Source organism: Miscanthus floridulus, chromosome 5, assembly GCF_019320115.1.
Source record: "Miscanthus floridulus cultivar M001 chromosome 5, ASM1932011v1, whole genome shotgun sequence".
NCBI lineage: Eukaryota > Viridiplantae > Streptophyta > Magnoliopsida > Poales > Poaceae > Miscanthus > Miscanthus floridulus.
Genome location: NC_089584.1, coordinates 22,079,077 through 22,089,326, shown reverse-complemented (window position 1 = coordinate 22,089,326; position 10,250 = coordinate 22,079,077). Strand labels below are relative to the sequence as shown.

The following is a 10,250-nucleotide window of genomic DNA, read 5'->3' as shown; positions in this document are numbered from 1 at the left end:
GTTGTCGTTGCCTTCTTTTTGAGGTGTCCTCGCTTCTTATCTGCTTGTATACAGGTTCTTCCCGAGAATGCATATAACGTTCCCTTTATTTATGGATTATTTGCGTTCTTTAACATTTTGATTCTCTTACGTAATCTGTCAGCACATGCCTTTTTGTACTCCCTAGTTGCTATACTCTGAGGTCCTATACATCCATGTCCACTGCCCCACACGTCTATGCTGACGACGAACAATCATGTGTGTAAATTTTCTCCTTCCGTTTTCTGTATCAAAATGTTACCTTCCTCTTATAGTGTATGAGTTGCTCGTTTACTGAAGTTTTCCTTTGATTATATCATCATGCTTGGGGTGCTTGCCTTATTGATGAACCTGATCTTTCTGTGCGCCGATTCTGTTTAGCCTCCTCAGCATCCTCGCGCCCCACACGTTCTGTGACCGTCCGCACAAGAAATTGTATGCTATTTCTTTGTCTCTTTCTTGCTGTGCTCGTTCCTTATTCTCGAACCTCTTAACTGTTCATAGTGCTATCTGTGTTCTGCTTCTCTTCTCTTAGGTGCCCGTGTTTTCCATGCTTCACCGGTCCTAGATCCTTCTGAGTCCCGTCATAGGCGAAAAAGGCTATTAGATCAACACCGCCTTGCCTGGACAGGTATATTGCCGGCTCCATATGGAGCAGATAGAACACAAAGCTTCCACGTTTCCTTTTTCTCTTTTCTTTATTTCCATAAACTACGCTCTTGTTAGCGCTCCGTGTATCGCTCCTTTAATCGAGCCGCCTCACAGGTCGTTCAAACAATTATACACCGTCGCTTCAGTGTGGCCATTTCGATGACGAATACGTTAATGCGCTCAAAGGTAAATTTTTTTACACTCCTGAACCAACATGATTTGTTCTTTCCTATCCTTGTTTCCTTCCCTCGACGGCTCACTGATCCTATTCATCGCCTCTAAACGGCCGTTTCTAAAAAACCTTGCTTTATAGCCTCTTATCGAGATAGGTCCTATTATGGCCCCCCCGAATTATCAAGTGCCGTCACTGTGATGCTGTGTTCTGGTACGGCGAGCGAGCCAAATCTGAGTCTTCGCGCCATGATGCCAATATTGTTTATAACAACTGTTGCCGCCGTGGGAAAGTTGTCATCCCGCCTTTCCAGCCTCGGCCCTGATCCTTTGGCTGCACTTGCGAAACTAGGTGGAAGTCCTCGCTCAAACAAATTCATGAATAATATTAGACAATACAATTGCCTTTTTGCCTTCACTGTCTATGGGGGCTAACATTGATCGTTCGCTTAACGATGGCCGTGGCCCTCCAATTTTCAAAATTAGTGGACAGGTGCACCATCGGATTGGCTCTCTCTTGCCACCGGATGGAAGCCCTCCTAAATTTTTGCAGCTCTATATTTATGACACTGCTAACGAGGTCACTAACAGAATGCGGGCTTTAGCACCTACTGATACATCTGATGACACTTTGGATGCTGACATTACTCGGAGCCTCATAGATATGCTTGACCAGCATAATCCTTTTGCTAAGAAATTTAGGATGGCACGGGATAGGCTTCAGGATGGACAGCCCGAAGATTTCATTGTGAGGATTATAGGAGCTAAGGAAGGAGATCTCGTTCAGTACAACCTTCCAACTACTGATCAGCTTGCTATGCTTGTTGTCGGGGACTTTTCTCTTGACACTTTCAAGCGTGATATAGTCATTCAAACACACTCGGGAGAACTGCAGCAAATCTCTTCTTTGCATCCTGCCTATATGGCGCTACAATATCCTTTGTTATTCCCCTATGGTGAGCGTGGATACCAGATTGGTGTTCTGTATAATGGTCCCAAGCCAGCTAGGGAAAACGCTCGCAGTAAGGTTACCATGCGGGATTACTTCTATTACAATTTCCATTATAGACGGAATCAGCCAAATCCATATCTTTGTTGCGGTCTTCTATCTAGTCAGGCCAAGGTTGATGCTAGAGCAGCTATAGATGAAAGCAGGTTATGGTACATTCTGGATAATCAGCAGGATATTCGAATTGACAACATTCAGGGTATATCCGATGCTATAGACCTGTGGTTGTGTAGACGGTACCCAGATGGGCAAAATGACTATTTTGCCATCCTCATTCACGGGAGGCCGGAGGTACATGATTCAGAACTATCATGATGCCATTGCAATATGTAGGGTTCATGGTCCGCCTGACTTCTTTGTGACAGTCACATGCAACGCCAGGTGGCCTGAGATAGCTGAGGGTATCATTGAACCATGGACAGAAGCCTACTGATAGAGCCGACATCATTGTTAGAGTTTTTAATATGAAGCTCGAAGACCTATTGCATGATATTAAGAGTGGAAAAGCTTTTGGTCCATGTAGTGTAGGTATTAATATCAGCCCTATTCTTTCCTCCTGTGTTCTTCCTCATCTTTTATATTGTTTCTGCAACCATCCCAGATTTACCTGTCTTCTTCCAGATTATCGTTGACATATGTTCGCTCATTTCTAAATCCATCCTATCAGTCCTTTGTGCTGGCTGTTATACCTTGTTCTTCCTTATTCATGGCACGTCTTCACATGTGCATTGTGTTCTATGCGATCTATGTCGCTATCTCACATCACACACTTTAATGTATGCTGCAGTTCTCCATACAGTTGAGTTCCAAAAACAGTGGTTTGCCACATGCCCACATCATTCTTTGGGTATCTGCCGACACTTCACAGCCAACTTCAGCGTATGTAGATTCTTTTGTTAGCACTGAGATACCCGATCCAAAGGAAGACCCACTGGCATATGCTCTTGTCGCAGAACAGATGGTACACGGCCCTTGTGGAAGGTACAATATGAGTTGTCCTTGCATGAAAAACAGCAGGTGCTCCAAAAGATTTCCAAAGCCTTACCAGAATGAAACTTTGGTCAATGAAAATGGATTTGCAGTGTACAGAAGACGCGTGAATAGCCTGTTTGTTAACAAAGGAGGCAAGAGACTGGATAATTCATGGGTTGTGCCATATAATTTAGCCTTGCTGAAAAAATACCAGGCTCACATTAATGTAGAGTGGTGTAACAAGAGCATCTTTGTTAAGTACCTCTTCAAATATGTGACTAAGGGACCCGATTGTAGCAAGGTCTACCTCCAAAGAGTTAGAGACGGTGTAGACCCCCCCCTATGATCAAGAGAGTCGAACTATTAATGAGGTTAAGGAATATTTAGATTGCCGGTATATATGTGAGCAAGATGCATGCTGGAGAATCTTTGGCTATGACATCCATAGACACTATCCATCTGTAGAAAGATTGCCTGTTCATCTACCAAATGAAAATTTCATTACATATCATGCGAAAGCCAATATGTCCCGCGTCCTCTCACAGGAATTCCTACGTAGGACAATGCTCACTCAGTGGTTTGTTGCTAATCAAACCCATTCTCAGAGCAGGGACTTAACTTATTGTGACTTTCCTTCTAAGTGGAGATGGGAAGAGACCTCTAGGACATGGGAACAGGCGGTGTCACAACATCGGCAAAATAGGCCGGATCCATTATGTTCATCCTTCGGCTGGTGACCGGTACTTCCTAAGAATGTTGTTGTTGGTGGTGAGAGGAGCCACAGGTTATGAAGACCTTCGATCTTTCCAGGGTATCTGCCATCCTACTTTCAGGAGTGCATGTAGGGCCCGCGGTCTTCTTGGTGATGACCAAGAATGGTACAGTGCTTTCGATGAAGCTGCTGCTTGGGCAACCTCTAGACAGTTAAGAAAACCTTTTGTTACCATGCTCCTCTTTTGTGAGGTTGGAGATGAGTATGTCTTTTTTGAGAAGGTTTGGAGGCTCCTGACTGATGACATTCAGTATCAGTTCAGAGACATGATTGGTAACCAAAACTACCAAATGCCAGACGATCACATTAGGAATCGCTTGCTTGATGATCTAACTGCTTTATTTGCTAAAAGTGGCAGCAATATACGTAGTTTCAATCTTCCACATAAAACGAATGCTTCTGCCTCTTCTTCCACAAACCATTTGGTTGAAGAAGAATTAGCATATGACGTTTTTTGTTCATCTGACTAGTCAAACTTGGTATCATCACTCAATGATGAGCAAACTGCTGCCTTCGATTCTATAGTTCATAGAGTTAAAAATGAAGAACCTGGATTCTTCTTCCTCTCTGGCTATGGTGGTACCGGCAAAACCTTCCTTTGGAATTGTATTGTCACACATCTAAGATCACAGAAGAAAATTGTTCTTACCGTTGCATCTTCAGGGGTCGCAGCACTGTTACTGCCTGGTGGCCGCACAGCCCACTCCCAGTTCAAGATACCTTGTGATCTAGATGAAACATCTGTCTGTGACATAAAAAGAGGTACTATGTTAGCTGAGTTGATTCAGATAACAGCGTTAGTAATTTGGGATGAAGCACTTATGACTCATAGAGCAGCTTTTGAAGCTCTCGATAGAACATTTCGGGATATCCAGTCTCAAAACTGTTCTGAAGCAGCCCACCTACCATTTGGAGGCAAGGTTGTTGTTCTTGGTGGTGATTTAAGGTAGATACTACCTGTCATTGAGGGTGGGACTCCAGCACAGGTTATCAATGCCGCTATTGTCAATTCTCCATTGTGGTCGTCCGTTACTGTCCTTACCCTTACTAAGAATATGAGGTTGTCTTCTTTGGGCTTGGATTCACAGGCTCGTCAAGAACTGTCTGATTTTAGCCGTTGGATTTTAGATGTTGGGGATGGTAAAGTAGATTCTTTTGCAAAAGAAGGAGAGACTGGGCCTACATGGATCAAAATACCTCATGATTTGTTGTTGATGCCTAAAGAGGATAACATCAGCTGCATAGTTCATGCAATCTATCCAGATTTGCAGAACAACTACTCTGATTCCTGCTACCTTAGGGACCGAGCCATCTTAACACCTACCAATGATTTGGCCGAAACACTTAACGCGCATGTTGTTTCTCTCCTCCCCTTGTGAGGAAAAGGAATATTTGAGCTGTGACAAAATAGGAAAGCTGCCAGGCACTCATGATGCGTATGATCTATTGTATCCTGTTGAATTCCTAAACTCTCTCAATGGAAATAATTTCCCTCGGCACCGACTCATTCTTAAAGTGGGTGTCCCTATAATGTTGCTACGGAATTTAAGCCAATCTGATGGCCTTTGCAATGGTACACGCCTGATTATCACTACTCTTGGAGACATGGTTATTGAGGCACGCATTATGACGGGTACCCACGCTGGTCAGACCGTCCTCGTCCCTCGGATTTCTCTAACACTAAAAAATACAAAATGGCCATTTGTTCTCCATAGACGTCAGTTCCCAATTAAAGTATGTTATGCTATGACCATTAACAAAAGCCAAGGCCAGACGCTTTCTTACGTTGGCATCTATCTTAAAAAACCGGTTTTCACACATGGGCAGCTCTATGTGGCTCTTTCACATGTAAGTTCAAAAAAAGGGCTGAAAATTCTAATAGAGGACGAAAACGGAAATTGTACAGATGAAACCAGGAATATAGTGTACAAACAAATACTTGCTTGTGTCCCATATGCCGGCCAAAGTACATGACACCTTGTTTCGACTATTTGCTGATTGTATTATATGTTGATATACCGGTTCATTGTGTATATATATCAACATGTCTTCCTCTCCGTTTGTCTGCTCTGGTACCTATGCATGGTCGGCTTCGTTACTGTACATGCATGGTTACTGTCCTTGCTTGCACGTTTATTTGCGCCTTGTTAACTTAATGTGTTCCACCACAGCTCCCCTATTTTCTCATCCCAGAGATTCATCTTCTTCCTGTTTTTACAGGCTGCATGATATGGCTCGTACACCTGCCCCCACACTCTTAGCAAATCTAAAGCCAAGAGACATCCAGGCTTCTATCTGTGTTCGAGTTATTAGAAAGTGGAATTTCACTGGTAGGAATGAAAATGGCCCTATCCTGCATGTTGACCTCATTCTCACTGATAAAGAGGTGTGGGTCTATAACATTTCCTATCTAGGTCTACATTTCCAATACAGCTTGACTGCTTATGACCTTACTTCAAAGCTTTATGTACCTACATTTCCTTTTCATCCATGTAATACACCTTTTCTTGTGCAAAATTATTGCAGGGAGGTGTTATGTACGCTGAGATTCCAAGAGATGAAGTGCAGGACAAAAGCCCTCTCATAGAGGCTGGCAGGGTGTACACCATTAGCAGGTTCAGGGTTAAAAACGCTAAGTATTCCTACATGCCTGTTCATGGAAATAGCATGATTGAATTCACTTGCTACACTAGAGTGGTACTTGAAGATATCCCCTCAGACATGTTCCCACAGTTTGTTTATACAAGTTGTCCCTTTCGATGAAATACATCAGCATGTAAGAGAGCACCCTGAATTTTATTGGTAAGCTCCTTTTTACATCATACACTTGTGGCCTACATGTGCCGGTTCCTAATAATCTATATGCTATGCGCAGATGTTATTGGTGTTATCATCAAAGTGCATCCAGCAGTCCCAATGCGTTTACCAGGACAAGCCAACATCGACTCTAACCCGGGACATAATTATTCAAGACTTAAAGTAGGCGCTCTGCAATTGTATTGCACGTTCACCTTTAACTTTCACACCGTTTACTCCATGTTCTTTGTTTTGTGTTCATCGATTTCCAGAGACAACGAGCTTAGGGTCACGTTATGGGGATTGCGAAGCACGACATTCAGCCTTGAACCTGTCTACAGCGCCAGTGATCCAAGGGCAATTGTCTGCTTATTTGTAGGTTGCGTCCCCAAAGAGTTCCAGAGTAACTTTTCTTACCATCTCCAATTTATTTAACATCAAATTTATCGTGCATGCACCCATACCTGAGACATAAAAAATACATAGGAGTATCACATGTGACTGGAAACAACACCTGCCACTGGTATCTAAATCCTCCCATACCAGAGGCCCAGCCATATTATAACAGGTGAGTATCGTGCTTCTACACGTAATTCCCTTCCTTCATTATATGTTATACGGACAATTTGCTATTGACGGTTTCCTTAAATTATAGATTTCAGCATCAGCACTTCCCAATAGATTTGCCTCCTTCATCGCCAAGCGCAAATCCAAGAGGACTGAACAAATTGTCATAGAGCATAGGTCACTTGATGAGTTAAATGCAGTTGATCCCTATGAGTTCCCTATATGTCCTATAAACCATTAAGCATTATGTTACTCATCCTAGTCAGTACATGTTACAGTGCTATACACTTTTGCCCTATCTCTTTCCACAGCAATCAGGCTTCCACTGCATAGTCACAAGTTACGGCTGTGCCAGATGACGATTCGTGGTGGTATCTAGGCTGCCGAGGATGCAAAAAATCCAAGTTCTGATCAGATCGGTGGTGCACCTTGGTGCAGGTGGTTGCAAATCCGCAGATTTTATGCCAAGGTAACCCTGCTTTCTTACCTCTTCATACACACTACGCCATTGTTAAGTTCCTAAGGTTGAGTTGCACTCTTAACCAATCGTTTCCATTCCGTATTTGCAGGTACAAGCTGGCCTTCACTGCTACAGACAACACTGCAGAACGTCGGTTCTTCTGCTTTGACAGTATTGCTCAGCAGATAGTTAAGAAAAGCTGTGAGTCTCTCTTTAGCCTTCCTAATAGAATGAGTGGCCCACCTACTAGGACTAACAGCTATTGTCGGCAACAAGTATACATTTGCTGTAGGCCTAACGAGCGAATCTTACTATTCAAAGACCACAAGGGAATACCAGGTCAAGTATATTATGGAAGATTTTCAGAAATGTCCTGTACACTCCAAGGTCACTAGCAATTGAAGGAACCAGCAAGATTCCACCTACACCAAAATCCTTGATGGTCATGCCACCCATAGCCACTGCACCCAGTACACCCAAGCCATCTTCCTTGATGATAGATGCACCACCTGTCGAATCTCCTACTCCAACGAAACCAGTGAGTAACTTTATCGGCACTTATTACTTCTGCTACATCGCCTTACTGTTTCAATCTGCCATTACCTTTCACAGACACTCAAATTTGTTGTTTTCGTTGCCTGTGCAGCTCTCAGCGGAACTTCCACCTGTCCTTACCCCTGCTTCATATGGTGTTGCTGAGTATGTGTCTCATATCACAACTTATGTGTCTAAAGTTTGCTAGCTCATCCAGGGTCATGCTGACATATTGTTCTGATACAATCGTATATCCTTGCTATGTTTCGTAGCCCACCAAAGTCATCGACGCATGTTGAAAACATAGGCGCAAAGAGGAGACTGTTTGACAACCAGTCTACTTATAAGGAGGTTTGTCCTCTTTTTGTTCACACGCCATTTCTTTTCCACCAAACTTTACACAACAAATAGTCATGCTGGAGTTGCATTCTCACACATGACAAATGTGAATACAAACTTCCTGTTAACTATACTCAGCAAACTCTATCAATTGCGTCCTTTTCCTGTAGGATCAAATGGCCTTCGCTCAATCTGGTCATCACACCTCTCACCAACTCAACATCAACGTCAAGACAACCGGACATGATGAGGATACAGAGGAGGACCATTCTGAGGACCCCCTAGATACCCAAGCAAAAAAGGTATTCAACACTAGACTGATGAATTACAACATGAGGATATAATCATGTGCAGCTTCTCAACAATGATGACTATGCTCTTCTTCCAGGCCAAGACCTCATGATACTAAACCTCATGCTAAGTCTACTGGACGCAGATCCTCTTCGGACAGCCGGAAAAAGTGAAACAGGTTTTTAAATAAATGCTGCCAAAGTTTTAGAAAGACAACTTCACCGCTCTTGTCCTCAACTCAGCGTATTTGTTTTTTTTTGGCAGCTTGTAACAGCCCTTCGTGCATCGCCTTTTGCGTGCCCACTGCACCGCCTACAGCCCAGGTCGTCTTCAGCGCTCTGTGCGTTGGTGTTTGCATCGGCAGCTCAAACCTTTTCTGCCTAGGTTGCTATACCACCACGCAAGACTCTCTTTTGTATGCATAATCTATCCGCTTTTGCAGTTCATCGTCAGCTTTCTTGTATAGTCTAGGATCAAACTATCTAATCTTATGAAAATACACCTCCTACCTGCTTCTATCTTCACTGTATCAAACTGCATGCCTAACTATAAACTCTGTCTCTAGATATATGACATACACTACCATATGCTTCCACATCAGAACATTGCCGGCTTAATGCCATCCATACATGTAATATAAGTAGATTTGCTGCCTCTGCGCTATATTTACCATTGATTGCTATGCTTGCACCATGTTCTATATGCGCACCGTTACGTAAACGGTTTGATAACCGTTTAATCACCGGCGCACGCGAAGGCGCGCGTGATGCACTAGTTAACTATTAAGGTTATATACACTAGTTGTCATTCTTGTAGCGGTAGACAATGTCACGACCTGAAGCGGTAACTAGCATGTACTCCCTTCGGAGTTTTAGAAGTCCCCATTTGATGAGTGGGTTCTGCATGATGATGAAGATGGTGCCCTGGGCAAGAACTAACCCGTAGAAGATGTTCAAGGATCGCTTGATATTCTGGTATTCATTTTGTTGCATGTACTGGGTGTCGACGTAGTCATGCTTGATTAGACGCTTGCAGGACAGGGCCATGCATGTGCTGACCGCCCCGAACTGCGTCAACCGCAAGCCCATCAGCATTACTCTCCCGAAACAGGTGCGGAGTTCGTTCATGTCACAAAACCCCAACTCCTGCCTGTCTTCTTTCCGGCGGCTGGCTGCTCTTATTTGTCCTCCACTGCTTTGCTATGCTGCTGCTTCTATTCATCGTCGCCTCCAACTAACCCCGTGCTCCGCCTTCAAATCTTTCTTGTCATTGTTCAGTGCCTCCGGTACACGCACAAAAAATTGATGCGCGGGGTCCTCGTACCCACCGAAAATCCTGTCGATGCATGATCGAGTAGGTTGCAAGTTAATGGAAGTTATTCTATCGCCGGCTATGGTATGCATACACACAGCTATAGAATAAGTTATTCTAGGGCCTTCTCGATTTATGATAATGTTTATACTAATTCATGATAATAAAGTGATTACACAGTTACGAATTACAACACGTGTTATTACTGCAACTCATGTTCATAATGTCATAGTAAATTACTTAGGAGGAGCTATAGTAATCTCATAAATTACTACCGTCGTTATGGTAACTCAAAGTGGTCATAGAGTAAATTATTCTATGACTAGCTATAGAACAGTACTTCTATATATATATTCTCA

General features: G+C 43.3%; 1 protein-coding gene across 3 annotated transcripts; it reads left to right on the top strand.

The window, feature by feature from the left end:
- The first annotated feature begins 6,381 nt into the window (after positions 1-6,381).
- On the top strand, positions 6,382-9,232 carry LOC136451748 (uncharacterized). 3 transcript variants are annotated; one of them, XM_066452438.1, is made up of 12 exons: positions 6,382-6,395; positions 6,469-6,572; positions 6,662-6,792; positions 6,876-6,957; positions 7,045-7,425; positions 7,526-7,617; positions 7,738-7,954; positions 8,063-8,115; positions 8,223-8,301; positions 8,460-8,591; positions 8,678-8,758; positions 8,845-9,232. In XM_066452438.1, the coding sequence occupies exons 7-11, from the start codon at positions 7,856-7,858 to the stop codon at positions 8,690-8,692; spliced, it is 378 nt and encodes a 125-aa protein (XP_066308535.1). In that variant the 5' UTR covers positions 6,382-6,395; positions 6,469-6,572; positions 6,662-6,792; positions 6,876-6,957; positions 7,045-7,425; positions 7,526-7,617; positions 7,738-7,855; the 3' UTR covers positions 8,693-8,758; positions 8,845-9,232. The 3 variants fall into 3 exon arrangements, with proteins under 3 accessions (XP_066308535.1, XP_066308533.1, XP_066308534.1); XM_066452436.1 differs by having other exon boundaries at positions 7,693-7,954; XM_066452437.1 differs by lacking the exon at positions 6,382-6,395 and having other exon boundaries at positions 6,556-6,572; positions 6,664-6,792; positions 7,693-7,954.
- Positions 9,233-10,250: the final 1,018 nt, after the last annotated feature.